This window comes from Aulonocara sp. 'chitande type north' Nkhata Bay, linkage group LG9, assembly GCF_057382095.1.
Source record: "Aulonocara sp. 'chitande type north' Nkhata Bay isolate Kocher_YH1m ecotype deep benthic linkage group LG9, A_spYH_male_GT1.1, whole genome shotgun sequence".
Lineage (NCBI taxonomy): Eukaryota > Metazoa > Chordata > Actinopteri > Cichliformes > Cichlidae > Aulonocara > Aulonocara sp. 'chitande type north' Nkhata Bay.
Genome location: NC_141352.1, coordinates 30,101,601 through 30,126,347, shown reverse-complemented (window position 1 = coordinate 30,126,347; position 24,747 = coordinate 30,101,601). Strand labels below are relative to the sequence as shown.

At 40.7% G+C, this 24,747-nt stretch overlaps 1 protein-coding gene across 1 annotated transcript in view; it reads left to right on the top strand.

Annotated features, from left to right (window-relative positions):
- LOC147322382 (gamma-aminobutyric acid receptor subunit rho-3-like) overlaps positions 1-22,915 on the top strand; it is a 29,529-nt gene extending 6,614 nt beyond the window's left edge. The window contains exons 2-10 of the mRNA XM_086306824.1: positions 1,408-1,520; positions 13,185-13,252; positions 14,637-14,860; positions 16,461-16,543; positions 16,702-16,839; positions 17,231-17,383; positions 18,362-18,423; positions 19,070-19,201; positions 20,343-22,915. Coding sequence (XP_086162950.1) covers positions 1,408-1,520; positions 13,185-13,252; positions 14,637-14,860; positions 16,461-16,543; positions 16,702-16,839; positions 17,231-17,383; positions 18,362-18,423; positions 19,070-19,201; positions 20,343-20,645 — 1,276 coding nt within the window. The 3' untranslated portion in view covers positions 20,646-22,915. The remainder of the gene's footprint in view (positions 1-1,407; positions 1,521-13,184; positions 13,253-14,636; positions 14,861-16,460; positions 16,544-16,701; positions 16,840-17,230; positions 17,384-18,361; positions 18,424-19,069; positions 19,202-20,342) is intronic.
- The last annotated feature ends 1,832 nt before the right edge of the window (positions 22,916-24,747 follow it).

Here is a 24,747-nt window from a genome sequence, read left to right as displayed (position 1 = left end):
TTGCATCGCATGAGATTTAATATAAAACTTTGACAAAGACCAAGCAGCAGCCTGAGAGTCAGTTCCTCAAAGTGAGTCAATCCCCTCAGGCAGCCATGTAAATAAAAGGTCCGTTCTTACAGTAGAAATGAAACTGTGTACAGCTTGGTTGAAACAGTTCCGGTGTCACAGCTGTTCTGCTCTGGTCTCCCCTCATCCTGCTGTCCTCGAACAACTGAACCACACTGATAAATACACATTTCTGCAGGTGGAAGTAACGATCGCTTACTGGACCGGGCTCAATTATATGAGTATTAGTGTTGATGTAGCAGCTGTAGAAGTTTTGTTTGTCCTTGCTGTCTTAGCATGATAAACAATAGGTTTTTATTGTAAATTTTAATTTGATTATCACAGTCCGGATCCATGCTTGATGGCTTAAATGGTGATTCGAAAGTAGCCTAAGGTGTGTCCAGACAAAACAAACTGTGAGTGTTTTCAATTTTTATATATTATTTTATGTGTTATTAGATTTTTTTTACCATAATGCTATTCATATTATGATATATGTAGTTTAGTATTATATATGTTGTAGTTTAAATTCTAAACTACTCTACACTCTTTTTATACTACCGACACTTTATTCACCTTTCAGTCACTTTAATTTTAAAACTGTATATTCTGTGTATTTATTATCCCACTCTCATTGCCTGTTCTTATTGTCCTTATCGTCAACGTTATGCTGCTCTGTTTTATGTTAATTGCCCCTTGGGGATAAATAAAATCTTTCTGAATCTGATTCTAATATTATAATAATAACAAATGAATTCAAATAATACTGAAACTAATAATAAAAAGACTTTAGAACATTAAAAACAAAATTGAAATGATAAACCTCACTTTGGATACTAAACTGAGCCCTGTTGTTTTTGCCATGTACTGTAAACATTTTAAGCCTTTTATATTATAATGTGTGTTATAATTGTATGGAGGATTAGTCCTGACTTCTCCGTGAAGGCCAAGAAGCCACCTCTAATGGTCCATGCAGCTGAAAATGCTCATTATCTGTGTTTGACTGTTGACTCTCAGCAGCTGTGTTTATCAGGCCTGCAGTAGCATCGAGGTTGTTTTGGAACATAATAAAATGCTTTGTGTTTTAGTTAGATGGGGAATATTTGCGAACATGTGTGTGTGTGTGCACGTGTGTTATTTTTTCATGAAGCCCAGACATGCCTTTGATTAAGGTTTTGGTTTTAGAAGGGCTAGAGAGAACTGCATGATGGGAAGAACAAAGAGTAGGAAGAAAACTACAAATTGCATTTTTTTTTCTAATCAAAATGTGCAATTAATTCAAGGACATAACTAATCACTCAACATGATGTGTGTCTATGTGTGTGTGTGTTTACGTCTCTGTGTGTGTTCTCTCTGCAGACGTATTGACTACAAGCTGAAGAGGCAGGACAGCACCAAAACTTTACTAATAAAAAGTGAACAACTGCTGAGGATTGAAGAGCACGACTTCGCCATGAGACCAGGCTTCGGAGGTCAGGCGCACACACACACACACACACACACACACACACACACACACACACACACATAGCCAAAGAGACAAAGGCACTCCTCATTTCATCTCTGATCCCTGATGATTTAATCCGTTCCCTCACACATCGCCTAACAGAGAAAAATCACTCCTCGCTCGCTGTGGTTTGATGTGATGATGGCCATTGGGTCACACAAACAACGGATGTGATAAAAACAAAATATTACCCCAGCACTGACCCAGATATCACCATCGTGCAGCAACACCAGCATCCGTGTGTGTCTGTGTGTGTGAGAGCTTTGGAAATACAGTAGGACTCAATGTGCTCTCTCAGATGCAACTGTGCATGTGTCTGTGTGTGTTTCCAGAACATAATGAGTGTGTGTAGATGTGTGAGTCGCGGGGGTTCGAATGCATTAATCTGGATTATATTCCAGGTCTGGAGCAGATGGAGGGGTGGGCAACAAAGTGACGTCTGCAAAGAAAATCATCGCTATCAAACACACGACAATGCATTTATCCACACAGATGGTTCATGTGATTCCATCATATGAATTCAAATATTAATGTATGAACTTGGAACGCTCCGTGTGATCTGTATTGTATGTATATTAGTGCCTCTGTGTGTTTGCATTAAGGGATCAATGTACTGATGGTTATTATGCAAAACCAGATTTGGTGTTCAGCTCGAGTTCTGTGATTTTCATTGTTGACTTTTTAGGATTTTGTCAGATTTAGATTTGAGAGAATCTACTGAAGGTGCACTTTTTTATTTCGTCATCATCTTTTAAAAAACTCTTTAAAATAGACACTTAAAAAACTGCACTTCCTTGAATGTCCACTTAAGGCTGCTGCCAAAAGCGAGTCAGTGCCCATCGACTCCCATATTAAAATGTCCAACATTAGAGGAGAAATAAACATGTTTACAGCCTGCTACAAGAAAGGTTTTGATCTTTGGTGACAGCTTCTCCCTTTGTGGCATTTGTGCAGCAGGTGAGTATTTTAATGACTCGTGTGCTTAAATTACATTTAGGTTTAAAGTGTGGATTGGGCTTTGAATAAATTTTATGTAATAATTTCCCTTTCTGCTCTTTTTAGTCTTTTTTTTAATATTATAGTTTGTTATAAGGTTATTTTACTAATAGAGACCCTCCAGGATGTCTGTGCCTCAGATTTGGATTTTATTAGTTAGTTACTCAGCATTAATGAGCCGTGTCTGCACTGTATCCTTGCAATATACAGCAAGGACTGTTTCCACTGGTTTGATTTAATCCAAACCATATAAACAAACTCCGTTGATGATGAAGCCAAGCATGTGAGCTTAGAGCTGGTCGTGAGCAAGATTAATGTGGAGGCAGAAACGCATCAGGAAGCGATTTTGCTGGAACATCTTTGTGAAACTGAATATGCTGATCATCAAGAATGAGATTTCCATATTGGATTGATCAAGGCCTTGTTTAACAACAACTGGGGAAAGACAGTGGGTTTACTGACACAGAGAAGGTTCATGGATGCAGTGAGGGAGGACATGCAGAGGACTGCTGTGGCAGAGGAAGATGCCGGCGACAGGGTGAGATCGAGACACGGGGCCCTGTAGCGACCCCTACATGAGCAGCCAAAAGAAGAAGAAAAGAGGACAGTATTAATTTTGTGTATATGAACAAAAAAATCATCTTTGAGGCCACGAAAATAAAATCAACAATAATATCGTTACTGCCGCCTTCTGATGTAACACATCCAACGTGGAAACATTTTATTTTTAGACAAGAAAAAGTATTTTCTTAAAAAAGTCTCGAGCATCATAGTGTCAGTGATGACTTTTCTATCTTTTGTCATCAGCAGTGGGAAATGCGTTTTTCCATGACTTGACTTCTGGCTGGTTGACATGTTTAACACATAAATACTAAGATCAGACAAAGCCCTCTGCTATGGATGGCAGATGTTTGCATGTGTTTTGTCAGGATGGTGATTTCTCATCATTTAGATAAACTCTCTGTGTGGAACAAAAGCTTTAGTTGATTTATTAGCGCTGGCTTTCACACTAAAGGCAGAATTAAAAGAAGCCGCTGTTGACAGCTGTTTGAAGCCAAGGTTCAAACTGCGGTCTCCACCCGATCCTGAAAGGTTTGTTAGAGGTTTTTAACGTCATTATTTGCACGACCACAAAAGGCTGCGCAGAGTGAAAATCTAAACACAGGTCTTTTTGACGTTTTAAGGACAATGCAGGCATTTTTCTGCTGGTGACAGTCTCTTCCTTTAATTCTTCCACTGATCATTTTGTTCTTTTTATTCTTGCTCTAAACTTAACTCATCTTCACTCTGAAGCTTTTACTTTGAATATTTCCTGTGGGTTTATTTCATAGATAATCACAGTTTTTGTGAAGTTATTTTCTCAATTCAGGACTTTTAAAACAACAAAAAGTAAATGTAACCATGAATCTACAAAATGAACCGTGTTTCTAGGACACACCTTCACAGACACACAGCCTGCTTGCTGCTTTTGTATGTTCCTCTATATGCCTGGTCTGCCGGCGTCTTTGTGGTCCTGCCTGCCATTCAGGGTGGGAACACCAAACGCACCACTGTCTGCCCCATGGCCCTGCGGCATTTCCACGGACTATAATTTTATACAGAGGGAAATATCAGCATTTTTCTCCCTCAGATAAGCCTATAGCTTCTGTGTGTGTGTGTGTGTGTGTGTGTGTGTGTGTGTGTGTGTGTGTGTGTCTTGAGAAGCTGAAGAGCCAAAACCATCCCCTCCTCAGAGTCCTTGAAGGGCAGACCAAACTCCAGAAATACTCCTTATGGCATTTCTCGATACCTCTTTCTCATGTTTAGAACTTTTACTGTTTCTAAATCAAGGTCAACCTTTAAAGGATGTCTATAAACTTAAACTTGTCCCCATAAGCTTCACACATGTGTTCCAAATGACACGTCATGTTGCCAGATGCTTGCGATTTACTATGAGGGCTTGGATTATGCTGGTATCCAGTCAAGTGGTGCTATACTTTGGCTGCATCTTCCCGCTCTGTGCGCTCACTTGGCTGCAGTGTCAGGTACAAACCTGACATTTTATTGGCAGATTCATTGCTGCCATCATAACCACACCTCGGAGCATAAAACAAAAGAAAAGGTTTTGATTGCAGGTGTATCCAAAATATTTGATGACTTCTGAAACAAAGTGTGGCTGCTGCTGAAATGATAGATTATGAAAGCTCATTTAAATGGTTTTCTTTTTGTTTTGTTCTTCTACAGCGTGGAAGTAAATGTTCCAATACTTAATGTCTGTGAAGGTTCTCAGTCATCCAGGTCATCGTAGTCTAAGGAGCTTGGAAAGAAAAACGTCTGCATTTCTTTAAGTTGCTTGAAGATGTTTCACCTCTCATCCGAGAAGCTTCTTCAGTTCAGCTTCTTCAGTTCACTCTTTCCAAGCTCCTTAGACTCCAATACTTAATGATGATATGAGCTGAAATGGGATACAGCAGGATAGTCATATTAAATGTCCTTATATCACAGCCACATTGTTTTGTTGTGCTGTTGTTCATTAATACAGTAATCGGTAATCTCAAAAACATATATGGTCACACTGTACAGGACCACAGCAGGACTTTTGTAAGTTTATAGTTCATATTTTCTTTAGTTTTCATTTAAATTTAATTCAAGTCTGCCTCTGTCGCGAACCAGAATCTGATAAATTATTCAGACCGGCTTTATTTTTCTGCTGTAAATGTAATGAAACCTTTAACTCTTAGGCTACTGTTTCACATTTTCTGCTGCCTCTTTTGCTTCTGCCTCAGGAGAATATCTATCCTTAATCCTCCTTACAAAGCTCTGATTATCTCGGTATTTGCACAACAACAACAAAAAGTCGTGGCCATCACCTGACAGCATATTTGAGCGGAGACTAGGAATTCAGAGGGAAAATGCACCCTAACTGTACAGCGAGGTTTCCCTAAAGGTCAGCTGTGATTTAGGGCACATACACCGAGAATGTGCATAGAGACAGAAAACCTGTTTTCAAAGCCTTTTGCTGTAAATTCTGCAAATGTCTTAAAGTGTTTCAGACAAAGATGCAGCATTACACATGGTTAGGCTTCGGCAGTATGGATTCTGTAGTCTGACGCTCATGTTGTCTGAAAGCTGCCTAGAGATTCACCTCTTAATCCCTGTCCACCTCTCACCTTCCCCCTCGTATGATTGGCGCCGATGGAAAGTCAAATGAGAACACACATGCGGCGATGAGGCTCCAGAGAAACATCCTGCCACCTTAAAACTGCATTATGCCGCTTATGACTGCATGGATTGATCCATCTGCAGCGTTGTGTTTGGGGATTAGGGCGACTCGTTCTGAAACGCTGAACACACAAACATTATGGGGCAAAAAGCTGGCCGTTAAAGCTGCACCAGGCAAGGTTTCATGTTAAGCTAAATCTGGAGCAAATCACTAACCGAGAAAATCATAACACTACTCGAATAAAAGTCCAGAGTGAGATTTAGCGGCCAGCAGGACAATGAAAGGAGAGAGCAGAAGTGAGGTGGAAGTTTGCTGCCATTAAAGGTCGCATGTGGAAATATTCTGGTTTTAAAGGCGAGGTAAAGAAGCAGAAGAGCTCACAAGAGACGTTTGCTGATTGTTCCGGCTGATATCACCTAAAACCACCAAAGCACTGATAGCATCACAGTCTCAGTGTTGCTAAACCAGGCTCAACAGGGACTTAAGAAGATGTTTTCTCCCTCTTTCCTTGTAGCAGAGCTAATCACATGAGCTGATAAGAAAAAGAAACAAAAAATATGTTGTGCAGGTCAGAGAGGCTTTGTGACAACAAGCGTCCTGCATGAAGCCAACGAGGAAGTGGCAGGGTCATGGTCCTGGGTCTTTTGATCCAGTGCTTTGTGTTTTTTATTATTATAATCTTGTGTTCTAGTTTGCTCCTGTTGTGTACTGTGGTTTAGACTTTTTAGTTCTTTGAGTTTGGTTCTGTGTTCCCTCTGTTTAGTGTCTGTACCATGTCTCTGTGCATTTCCTGTTTTATTGTGAAGGCCCGTGTCTCATGTGAGTGTATTCTGTTTGCTTCCTTGTCTCGTCTTCCCTAATCAGCTGCGTTGCCGCCTGTTCCTCGTTCCCTCTTGTGTCTGCCTGTGTATTTATACTGTGTGTCATCTTGTGCTCGTCGCTGGTTCGTCTGTGTTAGTTCCCTGCGTCATTTCCTCGCATCCTGTGTTGTCTTCCCATTTTTCCCTGCGTCTCTGTGTAAAGGTATCAGGTCTATGTTTTGGTAGCTTGCCCAGTATAGGTTGTCTTAGGTTCTGCACATCCCATCATCACACGGCTTGTCCCGCTGGCCGTGACAGGCAGAAAACCGCCTGAGGCTGAAAAACAGTTCAATCCCAATCAGCAGCCTTTCATTTTCAGCCATCTCGCCTAAAACATTTACTGCTACTATTTGTTGAAACCAAATCTGAACACAAAACAGATCTTAAACACGGTAAACTTTATATCCTCCTTCGTGTATGTTATCTTGTTTACTAAAACAAAAGTGTAATTCCCTCCATTACACCTGTACTGGTGATGATACAGGTGTCTGTACTGCTAGCCGCATGCTAAAACTATCTTCTGCTAAATAAGTCACTGACTTCTTGAAGTTGATGCCTTTTGGAACATTTTAGAATATATCAGATAAGTGAAACAGCTTGTTGTGTGGTTATTTGTACCTGGAAGGTAAGACTGAGCAAAAGCTGTGCACAGCCACAGCTGGCCATAGCCACAGCTGGCTGCACGGTCACCCCTGAGCCATGGTCACCCCGTGGCTCAGGGGGTTGGGAAGCGTATCTGTAACTGGAAGGTCGCCGGTTCGATCCCCGGGCTCTCTGTCCTGGTCGTTGTGTCCTTGGGCAAGACACTTTACCCTACCGCCTACTGGTGTTGGCCAGAGGGGCCGATGGCGCGATATGGCAGCCTCGCTTCTGTCAGTCTGCCCCAGGGCAGCTGTAGCTACAACCGTAGCTTGCCTCCACCAGTGTGAATGAATAGTGGCATTGTAAAGTGCTTTGGGTGCCTTGAAAAGCGCTATATAAATCCAATCCATTATTAAAATGTGAGCAGATCTGATCTCCTGAAAGCGTGGTGGTGAGTGCCACACACCAAAACTGCATGTGGATTTTTTAATTCATCACCTTTTCAGGTCTTCACCCGTATAGAGTTATGCCCTTTGGTTTACGTAATTTTTCTGACACTTTGCAGCGTCTGAAGGTTTCAGACAGTTGGCCGGCTGGTTTCAGGTCTGCAGCATAACTGGTGGTCCAGGAAGAATCTCCAGCATGTATGCATCTTGTTTGATACAGTTCAAGAAGTCAGTATCATGGTTAGCACTAATTAGCAGATATTTGTGTCTGAACTCACACAGTCTGTAAACGTGTATTGCTAACCAAGCTTGGCAACCTTAGCTGATCATTTACATGCAATCACAAGGTAATGACCAGCAGCAGCTTCCAGAAAGGTCAGTGCCAAAGTGCTAAAAGCTGCAGTTTAGACTCATGTCACAAACAGGTGAACAAATGAGCAGTATGGCAGTCTTGCAGCAACAAAGTCTCATTAAGGGACAGCAGTCAAAACAAACAGTCAAGCCTATTTGCACACAGCTGACCAGAACCTATCCAAATATACATACTTTACCCAGCTGAAAAAGCCTAATGTGCTCAGCATACAACATAGTCAAGTACCTTTCGCATCAAGGGTTGGACTTTACTGCTTAATGATCGCATTAAAATGTTTGTCGGCAGCTCAAATAAGCCCGAACTTGACCTTGGTGTGCAGTTTTAACATTCTGGCACTCAGAGGTTTAGAGGATACATTTCCTCTCAAACAGCATTGAGGAAATTGTTCAAAGGTGTGAGTCTGTTCTACGTCACGGTGAACCATAACCATGTTTTTAATTACAAATGATCAGATGAGGACAATACAGGTGCAATTCCAAGAGTCCAAGCTCTTTAACACGGTGTTTAACAAAAAACTGTAGCGATAGCTTGTGCTGGTATTAGCTGATAGCTAATATTCAAATATATTAGCTGTCATTTGTTGTGTCATTTGTTGCTTTATTTAAAGAAAAATGTTGTTCAGATTTTTATTTTATTTTTTTATACAGTATCGTTACAATAGTTCTTCAGAGCTGATATCAAACAATAAGACAGGGTTTAGGTTATAAATTAGGGTTGAAGCTCCTTTGCATAGCACAAAAGTGGAGAATCAGCTGTGGCCTCGCTTTGCACGTCTGCCTCATATGTACTCGGACTGGGTGTGATGTGGGAAAAGGAAAGCAGTAAAGAGCCAGGAGAGGGAGAGCGAGTGACCTTCTGTTGCAGGTTTTTCTTCCTGACAGCAGTCGTTGTCGGGGCTACATTAAATTTTTGGTCTCCACTGGTTTTATTAAGTCACACAGTCACAGTGTGTGTGTGGGACTGTGCAAGAGAGAGTTTGTGTGTCTGTGTTTGTGCATACTCAACTTTTCAAAGATTTCCAGCAAGGCAGTTTATTTTGCATCTAAACTGGATTAATGCAACGAAAGAGCATCGCCGGACGAACTCTTCCTGAACACTGATGACTCATGTCTCCCACTGTGATGTTATCCGTTGGTTTACAAAGCTTCAATTTAGCAAATTTCCCATCTCAAAGGAAAAACATAGCCTGGGTTACTGTCCAAAAAGAACATGGTGTTGTGTAAAGTTTTAAAAAACTAATGACTCAGACCTCATTCTCCTATGAAGATGGTGCACAGCTGGCTGCACTCAGCGATCCTTCAGCCCTCAGTATAAAAGCTGGAGTAGAGGAGAGAGCTCTGGCAGTTTAAAGGTGGCTCGCCCTAGAGAAACATGTGTGCCAACCTTGTGAGCTGTTAGTAACAGTCACCTCCTGCCAGCACTTTAGCTTTTTGCTGTTCCACCCCCTCATGGCCTGGCTCTTTTTGGGGAGGATGGAACAGCTGTTTCTCACAGATACCTGGTGCAGTTTTAGTTTCAAAATTCTTGGTTCAAATAGGAATTTTTGGAAGCAGTGACACAGATTCTGCCTGATTCGCAGTAACAAAAAAAGCATCAAAAGCAAATATTTGAACTGGACCTTTTGTATTTTTATATTTTTTGTGGTCATTACAATAACTGTTCTGCGAGGTCTGTCAGTCTGCACTCAGAGAAAGTAACTTACTGTGTTTTAGGGTACAAGGCTTGTCACCAGCACAGTATCCTTTGAGTCAGTGGTGTCCAAACCCAGGCCTCGAGGGCCGGTGTCCTGCAGGTTTTAGAGGTGTCCTTGATCCATCACAACTCATTTAAATGTCATTGGGGGGGGGTCATAGACAGACAGAGAGCTGGATTGCATTTGTATGGAGGTGTGGTCTCACTCCTGAAATTCAGATAGATTATCTCCAAAAAATATGGCCTTAGTTTCAAGGTCTGAATAGTGACATCATTATTGTAACACTGCATTTGTTTTTGGTTTTTTGGCAACTAGGGAGCAAAACCTGAAGACTTCTGATCTCACATATCTGTGGGAAAATGGCCCCAACCTCTATAAACACCCCTCGACACCCCGTCATTCATTTCCGGTCAAACTGAATAAAACACTGAAGTTCATTAACTGTATTCTAAGTGTCAGAAAGAAAGATTGCCCAGGATATGCTCATTGACTTGATATGTGAACATGAGGATTCACAGGTAGCCAATGCAGTTATAAGTTTGCTGCTATTAAATGTGTTTCATTGCTATGAAAACATGTCAGGCAAAACTGCAATATGATGGGAATTTTTAAGACCACCTTTTTAACCACTCTCTGCTTCCAGCCTATAGTTATACGAATGTAAGTATGGCAGGACTTTGAAAACAATAAAGTGGATGATAGTCTTCTTCATTTAAAACTCTACTACTGTATATGTAGCTTGACTCATACTGAAGCTTTTAAATCATGAATTATGGAGCCTTATTCATGTCAAGAAAACACTACCCACACTAACATTCCACCCACTCCAGTCACAGTGCAACAGCAGAAATGGAAAGTTCACATATTTTGAGCAGTTTTGCTTGAAAACAGCTGTTTTCTATACCGTAACCTAGATGTCCTAAGACATTCCCATTTAATCTAAATTGGCCCGGATTAAATAAAGACATCTAAGAATGGCAACACACGCTAACAGGCTGAAAGAGTGGTCGGAGCTGGTTTTCCTTCTGTGCATTCTCCTCGTTGTTAACCTTTTAACATTACCTCCAAATGAATGGAAACATTTTTCTCCAGCAGAACGGCAGTGAAATCATTGTTGTTGCTTGTGGTCGGCGCAGGAATGAGCTGTTTTGTCTGCAGGTCGCAGCTGTGGATATATCCTAAAATTAACAGTACAGAATTCCAAAGGAGAGCACGGCCACTAGGCACTGTTATGGGATGGACAAACTTCTTTCCTAAACTTTGTCATGATTGCTTTGTGGAGCAAACAGTGAGCGAGTAACCATAATTTAAGTGCTGCTTTTTATGATCATTGGTAGGTCGCAGAGCCCTCCAGCTATGTGTGTTCTGCTTGCTTATGTGCGTTCAGCCTTTTTAGGAGCCGTTAAACAATCTGCTGATGAGGAAGATGGGGTGGGGCGGGAGAGATGAAGACAGATGTCAATGGCTGCACAGGTGAGTTGGTGCCAAAGACAAAGGATGTCACAACACAAAATGAGGTTTCCAGGTCAGGACGGGTGATTGGATTAAAGCAATAAACGAGAAGTGACTGATCCTGATATGCTGTTAAATTATTATCGGTTTTTATTCTATCCCATCTCACTGTAGGACATCAAACAGACACTAATATCTTTTCAGGCAGGCTTCCGGTGCTGTTAAAAAAGCCTCTGCCTTAAACATACCAGTACTGAGCCCACATTAAAAATAGTATTTTTATTGTTATCACAGGATAGTTTTCTATTCTTTTTTTCCTTTAACTGTGAAGGCATGTGGATTTCTATGAGCTGTGTTTCTGTTTGCACTCCACTGTGTGTATTATGTGTTTCACTAAGTGAGAAACTTAAAAAAAATTTCAGTTGACAAATTAGATCCGAGATTCCAGGATCGTCTGTTGCTGTCGTATGACAGTATGGTCCAGCCCTGCAATAACTGCATGGATTCGTCCAACTTTATTGCTTAGAATTTTTTGTTGACAGTTATATTACATTTGTCTTTATTGCAATTTGATAATGTCAATTAAAGCTGCAAGCAGCGATTAAAGGGCCCTTGCACCTTGGTGCATGCAAACATGGGTGTGTTGCAGTCGAGGCATTTCCTGCATTCGTGTGGATGTTTTACACCCTGGATTCTGACTGACAGCAGCACAACCTTGTTCCTTATCAATTCCTGTGCGCATTATCTGGCATTCAGGAACCACTAATCATGTGTCATTGATGGAACGCACAATAAATAATTGTGTTTATTGCCAAATGTTGTTTTTCTTTTGCCTCCCAGTGGTGATACAACTGTGGCACCTAGATGTCTCCAATCTGAGGTTTCTATCAAAAATGTTCAGTCTGTCCTAAACTTGACAATCTACCTTTGAGTTATGAGATGATTTGTCAAATGATAGAAATACAACTTGCTGGCAAGAACATGCTTCAACAAAACCACAGCTCATATTCATCTGATTAAATCTGTGGGTGGAGTTTGTGTCCTGGGTTTGTGGGTTTGTGCCTGAAAACAGCAAAACTGTCCTGGGTGTTGATTCAAACCCAGGACTTTCACAGCCTTTCTGTGGGGAGTTTGCATGTTCTTCCTTTGCTTCCTCACACGGATCAAAGACATGCCTCTTAGATGTGGATCCTAAATTCTGTTACAGCCCGAGGCCTTTCGTGGGGTGTGTGTGTGTGTGTGTGTGTGTGTGTGTGTGTGTGTGTGTATGCGTGCGTGTTTGTGTTTTGATGCAGGAGACTGCAGGAAGTGCCAGTGTTTTGCGAGGCTAGTTAAATGTTGGTTTTGTGACTCTCTTCTTTGTTGCAGCCAACAGGCTGGTTGTAACTTGACTGTTGATGGTGTAAGTAGCTTGGAAAGGAAAGCGTCTGGACTTCTCTAATTTTCTTGAAGACTCTTCACCTCTCATCCGAGAAGCTTCTTCAGTTCTAAGAGCAAATGGTGGAGAGTCCCAGATTTTAAGCCCTTTGGGAGTGTCCTTCTCAGAAGCTTCTCAGATGAGAGGTGAAACATCTTTAAGAAAATTAAAGAAGTCCAGATGCTTTTCTTTCCAAGCTCCTTAGACTACAACAAAACTGGATGACTGAGAACCTTCACTGACATGTTTGGCTGTTGATGGTTGTTAACCCTGGAGTAGACGATGATGAGGGTCCAGGGTGTGTCTTATCCAGTGACAGCTGGGATAGGCTCCAGAAAACCTTAAATTAAATGGGTGGTGCTTTAGAATCATTCTGTCACACCCACTTGCGAAACCCATGAAATATGACCCATGTGTCGAGTCTAAGTTTATAACTTTTTACGGTTTACACCATTCACACACCCCACTCACACACAGAATTGTGACACCCATAAAATATGTGCAGAGGTTGAGCTGCACAGTTCTGACTGAGTTTCTTTACTAGCACTGATAAATAATTTATGAGTTAATGGCATTAAAATGAAATACTTTCCATGCCTTTGCTTTAGGTGCGCCCATCCCCGTAGGCATTGATGTGCAGGTGGAGAGCATCGACAGCATCTCAGAGGTCAACATGGTGAGGATTTTTAATGGCATGTCACAGAGGAAAGGACCCAAATGCAAGATGTCACAATAAAAGTCCAAAAATCAAAAATAGGAAAGACAAGAAATAGCAAGATCCATACATGAAAGGTAGGGTTTTGAAGGAAGGCGAATAAAAACAGCTAGATAACCTGATTTAGGAAAGTGGCAAATAAATCCAATAGAGAAAAAAGGAAGCCCGGGAAGTGAGAGGATAACTGAACACAGGAGATACTAATTGGACCAGTAATCAGAAAGGGAGTGTGACTAACAGGAATGAAGGAAGGTCACAAGTAAATAATCATAAAAGAGGCTGCCTAAATATATTCCTGAAAATGTTGGTTAAATGTCTTAATACAATAGTTTTTACACTGTAAAATAAATAAACAGATTAGTAGATTAAATAAACTATTGGGGTGTTTAACAGAGGTTTGCAGAATCAGGGCCAAACAGCTGGCGCTGTTCTTAAAAAGGCCTCAAACCATTTGTGTCAAATGCTGAATGGAGCCTGTGGCCCAGATATGGCCTAAAAAGAATCCAGTCAGACCTGCTGGACTGCTCTGCACACAAAGAGGGCTTAAATTATGAACTTTTCACTGTATTTTAGATCAACAGGCTTTATGCTGCCAACAGTGGCTCAATAATTTACACATTTACTAAACAGGCAAACACTTCCTGCTTTTGTCTCTCCTCCCAGGATCCCTCTGGGGTTGCATCAGGAGGGCCATCCAGGATAAATATATATATATACATATATATCTGCCAAATTAATCACATAGATCTAACCAGTGTGTCAACCTCTTTGTGCATTGTGCTGCAAATCATTAAGAATTTATTGCGTTTTAGAGTTTGGTATTAAAAGCGCTGCCAGACCACAGCTAAATAAGATCATATAAGTCATTCTGATGAGCCAAAAACAATGTTCCTAAGACAAATTACACCAAAAGCTGTCATATTTTTCCCTTCTTTCATAACCTTTCAGTAAAAATAAAATCATGTAGACAAACTGAACTAAAGAGATTCCTTAAACTGTAGTTTTATGACTTTATAGTTTTATGACTTTATAGTTTTACTGACGTCACTGTTTGTCAGTTGACTCTCTGGCTCTTGATCCCTCAAGTGGCCAGCTTTGAAGTCAGCGCCATGTCTAACTTAAAAGTTCTTCCAGCCAAGAGAGATGAATGAGAACAGGACGGTGCTGCAATGACAGCCTGATCTAAAACAATGGAAGTGTTGACACCAGGTTCAGGCTCTGCCTGGAACCACATTTTCTGAGCCCCCAGATCTCCCATGAATTCAAACTTGCTTGAAAAACATGAATAAAAATTAAAGAAACATAAGAAGTATATGTTTCTCTGGTGTGTGTCTGCCGTCTGTAGGACTTCACCATGACTCTGTACCTGCGTCACTACTGGAAGGACGAGAGGCTGGCGTTCCCGTCTAGAAACAACCAGAGCAGGACTTTTGACTCCCGGCTGGTGAAGAAGATCTGGGTTCCCGACGTCTTCTTCGTCCACTCCAAACGTTCCTTCATCCACGACACCACCATGGAGAACATCATGCTGCGGGTTTACCCTGATGGAAAAATCCTCTACAGCGTCAGGTAGAGGGCAGGTGTTCAGGTGGATGCAAAAGTGTTAAGCTGCAGAGAAGACGATGAAATCCTCTGAAGCTTAGTGCAGCCAATGTTTACTTTATTAAATATATGTGGTGTCAGGAAAACATTGATTTATTAGGGTTTTTTTCATATAATAAAATAAGTAAGTAAATGTCACGGTCCGGGGCAGCGGCCGTGTGAAGAGTGGAAAGGAGGACTCAGATGCAGCACTTACTCAGATGTGAAGGTGATTTATTGACAATACTGAACATAAAGTGGAGATGGCAAAACAGAACTAAGGACGAACTAAACTGGGAGAAACTACACAAAGGGAGTGGCAAACCTGAACATGAAGGGAGAACAGCAGGGAGAGCACGCAGGGGATTCACCGGGTATGAACACAGACGACGCGACGAGGAGCAGAGGAAATCACACACTATAAGTACACAAAGAGACACTGGGAAATCACACACAGGTGGGGGAAACAGCTGGACCTGATTAACCTGACGAGACAGGGGAACACTAACACCAGGGACCAACAGAGGGAGCACAAACCCAGAACCCAGTGTCTAAAATCCCAAACACAAACCATCCCAAAACAGCCCAAGAATAATAATGAAAGTAATAACAATAAAGAACATAAACATAAAGTCACTGAGTCATGGTTGCAGGACCATGACAGTAAAGCATCCCATCTTACACTGTGCATGTCTGTAGCATCCCTTATGAACCAAGCGTCCCTTAAACTATTCAGAAGCCTCACTGATGGTTTATAAGATGACCAGGAATTTCATTAGGTGCACCTGTTCTACTGCTCATTGACCTAGACATCTGATCAGCCAATGACGTGACAGTAACAGTGACATGGCAACCTGCTGAAGTTCAAACTGAGCATCAAAATGAGGAAGAACGGTATTTAAGTGGCTTTAAATGTGACATGAATGTGAAGGTGATTGTCTGCAGAAGACAACACATGCTTGAAGCAGAGGGGCTACAGCAGAAGAGAGAAGAGAACCCGATCAGCTGCCACTCTGCTCAGCTCTGCCCAACGGGAAACTCAGGCTACAATTCACAGACAATAGGAAAAATATGGCTGGTCTGAGAAGTCTCAATTTCTGATGCAACATTCGAAAACGGCATAAATGTACAGATCATTCCATCTCCACAATGACCACATCTCTATGCATGGGATGTGTTAGAGCAGGAGATCTGATCACGGATCTGCAGCCAGCTAATTTGCAGGAACGGCGGGAAGCTACCGTGTCAACAGCTTCACACAATTGGACCAAAATCTCTGAGGAACAAATTTCTGCCACGAATTACATTATTTTCTGAAAAAAGGAGGTCTGGTATTAAGCAAAGTGTAACTATCTGAACTATCTGGTGAGTGTGTATCAGATGTGACAAACTGACAAAACAGAAATTGTTGCAGCTAGGAAAAAAAACCTTCTAGATTCCTGCTTTAATCTTTGTTTCCCTGCCCTATTTTCACTTTTCTGACTCTACTTTGGTTTGCTTGAGTTTCTAGGGAGTAAACTGTAAGAACGAACAGTCAAGGACAGTTGCAGGGGAAGCTGTTTTATATCTGTGTGTGTGGGTGTTTCAGGGTCACTGTGACGGCTCTCTGCTCGATGGACTTCAGCAGCTTCCCTTTGGACACACAGAACTGCTCGCTGGAGTTGGAGAGCTGTAAGACGCATTCAGTATATACACACAATAATAAAAACTTCACATTCTTTAATCATAAAGTAACACATAAATGAAAGGTGGATAATGTCAGCTGACCTCAGTTCTTGTCTTTCTTCTGTTTTTCATCTCCCTTTGTTTCTAATTGTTTCTCACTGTAGACGCGTATAACGAGAATGACCTGATGCTTTACTGGAAGAATGGCAACGACTCTCTGAGGACGGATGAAATCGTATTGTCACAGTTCTTCATTGAGCATTTCCAAGCCTCCAGTGGCCTGGCTTTCTACAGCAGCACCGGTGTGTATAGCACAGGTTGTGTACCTGTAGCATCTGCGGGTACTCACGTTTAGAGACAAAACACAAGTCAGATCATTATGCTCTAAAGCAGGGTCTCAAACTCCAGTCCTCAGAGACCAGTGTCCTGAAACTTTTCCATGTGTCCCTACTGCAACACAGCTGAATACAATTAGTAGGTCATCAGTAAGATTGTGTCATAAAATAATGGAAGTGGGAGCAGATCATATTCAGTAGTCACAAACATATGGACACGTCTGTCTCTTTACTTGTAGATATATTCTTTTAGATTAGAGTGCTTTTAGAGACTTTGGGATGAACAGGAACTCCAACCTTATCATCAAGTGTCACAGTTTGCTGAAAAGACTGAAGTTTTTCTGTCTCTCTTTGTCAGGCTGGTACAACCGTCTCTTCATAACCTTCATCCTGCGGAGGCACATCTTCTTCTTCATGCTGCAGACGTACTTCCCCACCATGCTGATGGTCGTCCTCTCCTGGGTCTCCTTCTGGATCGATAGACGGGCTGTTCCTGCAAGAGTGTCTCTGGGTATCATTCATTAAGCAAATCCTAAGTACAACCACCTCAAATCCCAGTCTTTCTGCTCTCTCCTGGCTCTTTAACCACATTTAAAGAGGCACATTAAACCTGTAAATAGTGCTGTTTCGTTCTGTTCCTTTATTGGGGTGAAGCCTAATGACTTCAGTGATGCTCTAACATTTTATTTTACACCATCATTGATCTATTTTATCCTACACTGCAAGACCAATGATACTGCCAGGATAACATTTATATGAATCTAAAACCTACTGCATCAATATCAATTTGACACAGTTGATGGATATTTTTGATATTTATTTGTATTTTTCATCACATCTTATACAGAGTTATATAAACCACAGAAGACAGAAAAACCGGGTCAAGTTGAAGCAAGTGTATTTAGTTTGTTCTGAGTCAAAGTTGCAATATTAACAGGTGGAGTGCTAAGTTGATGCTAGCAAGCTCCATCTATAAACTGTGTGAGTGAGATACCTGTTAATTTGTGCTAACAGACCAATTAAAAACTAGGATTTCACATCCTCAGACTGAAGAACAAACATCATGGATGCTCTGTACTTCACAGCAACATGACGAACACAATCACAGTCCACAGGTTCACTTCAATGACTCCAGCTGGTGGAGCCAAGGCTCAGCAGACGGTTACCACCTTACACCTCTGTGTGTCAGCACACCTGCTCATCAAAGTTATAACAGTAAATGGATGGGTTCCAAAGAAATGTCACCCTCTGAAGAGTTGCTGTAATCACGTGTATCTAAAGGCTTTAACGTGGCAGTCTGTGGAGGAGGATTCATTTTGAAGCCAGCCTCAATGCAAATTTAAAGAACTGCAGTTTTTGGCTTCTTGGTGTCTACACTCATGTCCAAAAACAAAACAAGAACAGCCAGTCTTCACCAAACATCACACGTTATTTGAAAGAATTTGAATGTCATATGTGAAGTCTGTCTGTGTTTTCTCGTCCCCTGCAGGTATAACCACAGTGCTCACCATGTCCACCATCATCACAGGAGTGTCCGCCTCGATGCCTCAGGTAACAGCTGTTTGTGAGAGTTCAGCAGGCCTATGTTGGCTCTGGGTGACCAAAACAGATGATCAGAAAGGAATTTAACAGCATATCAATGCCAATGTCAAATTTCTTTTAAATGTTTTGCATTTGCAGTATTTTTATTTACCTTATGTGAAGCGAAATAGCCCAAAAGATCCTTCTTTGACTTAAACTGAACAAACTTAATCGTGGAGGAAAAGTGCAAAGATCAGGATCATATTTGGGAACTGAAAGTTTCATAATTTGTATAAACACAATGCCGTTTGCTATTTGCCATAATGCCATTTCCTAAATATGTGATAAAACCAACAAAAATGTGTTATGAATTTACAATATATACATTTTGCAGCTTATCTTTAATATTGATAAAACTAGAATTATGCAAAATGAGGAGCTGGGATGGCAATTTTGTCACTTTTTTCTATTTTGTAACTAAAGTAGGAGGATATACCATTGACTGTACATTGCTTTGTTTTTGTTTTTAGGCTTTTTTATAAAGTCTGTTGAAACCCCATTTTAAAAATGGCAACAAAGGAAAAAAACAAGGTTAAAATATAAATAGATAAATGACAAAGGGGTGAACCATATTAAATGTGGCCCTGTATATGTGAAAACGTGCGATGCTTTCCAGGTGTCGTACGTGAAAGCGGTGGACATCTACCTGTGGACCAGCTTCCTGTTTGTCTTCCTGTCTGTGATTGAATATGCAGCTGTGAACTACTGCACCACTCTGGAGGAGATGAGGAAGATGAAGAGGGGGAAGGTCAGCACAGGGGGGAAGGGGGATTATTACTGTGCAAAGAGCGAGGCAACATTTTGCTTAATGTCTCACTCTAGTGGCCAATCAGGGCCATTACATGTGCTGCACAGAACCCTCCAGCTGCCTCTTGGATCTTTACTAAGATTTACTCAAACTTTGAAATTTTCGTGCAAAGCGTGAGAGCCTTTTTGGAGCCAGAGTATCGATTCAATTCAATTTTATTCATACAGCGCCAAATCACAACAGTTGCCTCAAGATGCTTTATATTGTAAGGTAGACCCTACAATGATACATAGAGAAAGACCCAGCAATCATAAGACCCTCTTTGGGCAAGCAGTTTAGCAACAGTGGGAAGGGAAAAACTCCCTTTTAATTGGAAGTAACCATTGGCTGCAACCTTCCCTTTCATGTGTGTGAAAAGTCAGTCATTGAGTCAATAGGTTTCAAGCAAAGTGGCCTCTCAAAGCATTAACAAAGTACTTCAGAATGTGGAGCAGAGTTTAAGGTGGAGCATATTTTTAAACAGCTGAAATCACTACTTTATTATTTGAGTTGTTTTAATCATAAATATCAAAAATTCAACCTAGCTTTTAAAATATGAAAATCTCCAGCCGTTACTTTCTTCAGGAGGTTTTGGACTGTTGAAGGACTCAAGAGAAAAAGAATCGTCCTGGTGAAACACTGACACCTTGTGGCAAAAGCAAGCATTACGTTTTGCAAAAATATCTTTAAAATGTCAAAAGTAGTTAAAAAGAAACTGCAGTCAGGTGAACATTTCCTGTCATTTCAAAACATCCACAAGTTTTAAACTGCTTTGTGGTGTTATTACCTTTTTTTAGTAAGTATCCGACATAATCAATTCATGTTGGAATTTGGATTTCTGTGTAAATCTGAAACAAACTAAGTGTCCACTGATGCATTAAAACGGCACATGTTTGATCACCACTCAAATCTGATTTAGAGAAATGATTAAAACGTTTGTCTTTGCCACAAAATGGAATTTTTAAGAGATGTCCCCCTTTTATTTATATATTACCTCTTTGCTTTTAAAGATTAATCCTCGGATTGTAATTCAAGATTTTTGAGTGCCGGGTCTCTGTCGGTGAAATCTCCACCTGCTCGTTTCCTTTCTTTGCCTTTAAAGATCCCATCCACCTTCAACGCCAGTCAAGCAATGGCCTTTGACGGGTGTTTCCACGACAACGATATTGAGCTGACTACATTCCCCCGTCTGGCACCCACCTTGACCTCTGACCCTCTGACATCGCCAACCCAAAGCTCAGACATGCGCCCCACGGAGGGGACTCGGCTTCGCCGGCAGCGGTCTGTACGTGAAAACGTGGACCTGCTGGTCAACAACAGCTACATGATCGACTCGTACTCTAGACTGGCCTTCCCTCTGTCCTACCTGCTCTTCAACACCATCTACTGGAGCATGTACTCCTGATCCAGAACCAAATACTCTACAAATTGAGTCTGAGTGCGGCAGAGGAGATTCCTCATCTCGACAGAGGTCCAAAGAGACTTCACTGGAATGGCGCTCGGTTAGAGGGGCCTCAGCTACATCCAGCTGATGTTCTTTGCTGAAGAGCTGAGATACAAACCCTCGAGGACCCTCAGCCTGAGTACGAACTCTGTAATTGTGCATTTATCTCATCAGAAGGGCTTCAAATCCTGAGAGTCAGACTTTTTCTGTTTGGACGATTTGTACATGTGTCTTTTCTTTTTTGTGCGTCATCGTAAAGGTCATATCAATATCTGCTATTGATATATGATATCTTTATCGATTTCTTTAGCTACAAGATATTAAATTAGACATAAACAGCGTGACTGCGTGCTTCTTAAAATATCAGAACATCTGCACATGTTTGAAAAGTGTAATTTGATGTGTTTCTTGATTAATTTCTCTCTTGTTCGCAGTGTTGGAGTGTACGGGCAGAAATATTTAGCTGGATGCATTTTTATTTGAGAAAAAAATATGGCTTATTACATATTTGCGTTAACAAGAAAATATTGTTAGGTACAACAGGTGGTGGTTGGGTAAAACAAGCAGTATAGTGTAAAGGGTTAAAAGTTGTATTTTGTTAACTTGTCCTAAACAATAAAACAGAAGTTTTATGTAAAGTTGTCAAAAGATCGATTTACGGGTTCTGCAAAAACTTGGTATTATGGTTGTACCTGGAAAAAAAATACATGAACTATACTAAAATTTTGAGTTTTAGTGTTTGAGCGTGCAGTACGTCTTCTTCCTTAAGGGCCACCTCAGCAAGTCATCTGTCTCATATCATCCTCCACTGTTGCAGCAACCATGTCCTTCACCACATACATGACTCTTCTCTGCAGTCTTCCTCTTGTCCTCCTGCCTCGCCGCTCCATCCTCCACATCCAATTTACACAAGGCCACAAGCCAGTATATGCATAGTGGAGATTCCAAGCTGATGATAATGGAAAGGCATCTGTTGATATATTATACTCTATAGCTATATTAATCTGGGGCATCCATAAACTGGCAGCCCATTTTGAAATCTGAAAAATGTCTACAGCCCACCTAACCCCTCAAACTCTACTTTGGCGTGATCTGACCTCGTGTTCCACACCATAACATATGCATTGTACAAAACGTTTGTGAAATTAACAGTAAAATTGTGTAAAATCTTGACATCAAAAAAGTGTAAATAGAAAAACAAAGAAAATTTTAATTTACATCAATATTTTCTAAATAATCCATTTACTTCTATAAAATAATGAACCATACAAAACTGTTAATTTTACAGTAAGAATATGTTTTAAAAATCGTGTCCTTGCTGTCGTAACATGACAAAAAACTGTTTTTCTACATGATAAAGAGATGCTGCTAGTAAATAAAAGAAATATGTCAGCACGAGTCTTTAGGCTTAACCTGTAGTAAATAAATGTAAAAAATGACAGAAACTCAGTCATGTCTGAGATATTTGACCTTATTATTGACAACAAGTTTACTATCTGACGGTTTATGGTCTTAGATGCCTGTCCTCCATGGTTCTACAAATCATGACCGCCCTCTTCCAGCACCGTGTCTGACCTCATGTTCAACACCATAACATATGTGATTATCTCTTTTTTTTTCTTTGTCTGAATTGTTTTGATTTTCTGACAGTTTGCTTGTTGAGGTTGTCATTAAGAGCCTTACTTGGGAGCTGACAGCCAACTGCTCTGTAAAAATTACAGGTTTGTGTATATAAGATCAAAACAAAATAAAAATAAACAAATAAAAGAGATTTTAAAAAAGAAACAGCATATATTATAGCATAGGTGTCGAACTCCAGGCCTCGAGGGCCGATGTCCTGCAGGTTTTAGATGTGTCCTTGATCCAACACAGCTGATTTAAATGACTAAATTACCTCTTCAACATGTCTTGAAGTTCTCCAGAAGCCTGGTAATGAACTGATCATTTGATTCAGGTGTGTTGACCCAGGGTTAGATCTAAAACCTGCAGGACACCGGCCCTCGAGGCCTGGAGTTTGACACCCCTGCATTATAGGAACACTGATGCAGAGATAAAATCGAAAAATAAAGAGGATTAAAAATGAAAAGCTATTTTTGACTTTTAAGGTTAAATATAAAAGGCAAATTTAAATTGCACAATAGAAACATTTTTTAAAGGGTTTTTTGTTTGTGTATTTGTTAGTTTACATTTCCCCCTATCCTCGCCCTTATCAGAACCAACTAAAACGTGAAATGATAACCTAACCCAGACCTTCCCAAAGTGTGGGGCCCGCCCCCTAGTGGAGGGGAGTGGGTGGGGCCGCCCCCCTAGGGGAGGGGAGGGGGGCGCAGAGCCATGGCAGGGGGGGGGGGGCGCAGTGTGAAAAGAAAAACCAACGCTTGGACACTGGTAGCACGGGGCGCCCACCAGGGGCGGAGCGTGGGGGTGGCTTACTGGGCTTAAGCCCGGGTTGTTTTGTCAGAAGCCCGGGGTCTTTTGGAGTGTAATTTTTTCATAGTTAGATGCCTGGCTGACAACTGTATAAAACAAAAAGTACACACAATATTCGAAGCACATAGTGCACACTGTGGGAATTTACGACTGTGCGTGAATCCCCCCTGATATTGGTATGATCCGAGCTCAGGCACTAAGCGACTGAGCGAGGGGGCGGGGCAGCTGCTACCTGTTAGTGCGCTGTTGGAGAAACAGAGCCAGCCATACTAAGGAGAGCTCTCCTTAGTATGGCTGGCTCTGTTATTTTATATATTGTGCTTTGTATGTTGTTCAGTATATTTCTATGCAAAACAAGAGGGATTTCAGTACACAGCAGGATATTTACATTTGTAACCAGATATTTACATACACTTTATGGAGAAAACATAAAACATTTTTACTGTACAACATCAATTTAGAGTAAACTTTTGTTTTAGATAAATATTGAAATATCTTTTGAATTAGTTAAATGTCAGAATAAAGAGAGAGAGATCTGTCTATTTATTATCACTTTCATCAAATTTAGGAGTACATATACACTAAGTTTGTTAATTAATAAGAAAACTCCAGACGATTCCATTCTGAGCTGAAGAAGCTTCTGATAGGTTAGTAGAGTCCATGTGAGTAAACTGGTGGCACAGCTGTGGATGCATATAAGGCAAAACACAGAGCCTGTTTCTGTGACATGGGAAAATCAAGAGATGTCAACCAAAACACCAGGAAAAGAACTGTGGAGCTCCATAAGTGTGGCTCAGTTTGAATACAATTTGGTGCCATTTGCTATTAAGAAATACAGATAGTTTCTCTCTTTACTCTTAAAGTTAACAAATATGTTTTTATATTTATCAATCTAAAAAAATAAACATTTAGTCTGATTTGATGTTACAATTAAAAAAGTGTTTGTTTTGATCTGAAGAGTTTGTAAATATCTGTATATTTGATGATTGTCAGCACAAAGAGGGAGAGAGAGGAACAGAGAGAGAGAGCAGAATGAGGACAGAACAGAGATGAACAAGAGCAGGTGAGGCACACATGTTAGTCAAATAGTTGTTTACCAAAAGTATCACCGTATCATAGGTCCTCATGTATCTCGTACCTAGTGTTTCTTTTTAGGTTTGCTATTTTTCAAATTCTATATTTATTAAGTTATGCAGGCTTGTTTGCACAACAAGGCCAAAATAATTATATAAACTTTTCTCAATCTAAATATTGTACTTTGGTAGATTTAAAAAAATAAGTGTAGTGCAGGTCTATGATGATTTTTAGTGCTACTATCATCTAGTTCTGATTCTGGTTCTGTCTTGGTTAAGTCCTCAGTAGTCCTGATTTTGAACTGTTGTAGTCCTGTTTTAATTCTGGATCAGTTCTGGGTCTGGTTGAATTGGGGTTTAGTCCCTGTGTCTTGATACAGCCCCGACTTCGTTCTGTCTTGCTGCTTAATTAAAAAACTAGTTTAAGGTGTCCTGCATGTGTGATATATATATTTCCCTATATGAAGTCATTCTTTTTTGAACAAAACTCAAAACAGAGCCTATTAATCTTTCAGTCATTTCTAACCCCACCCCCCCAAAAAAAAAAAAAATCCCACATG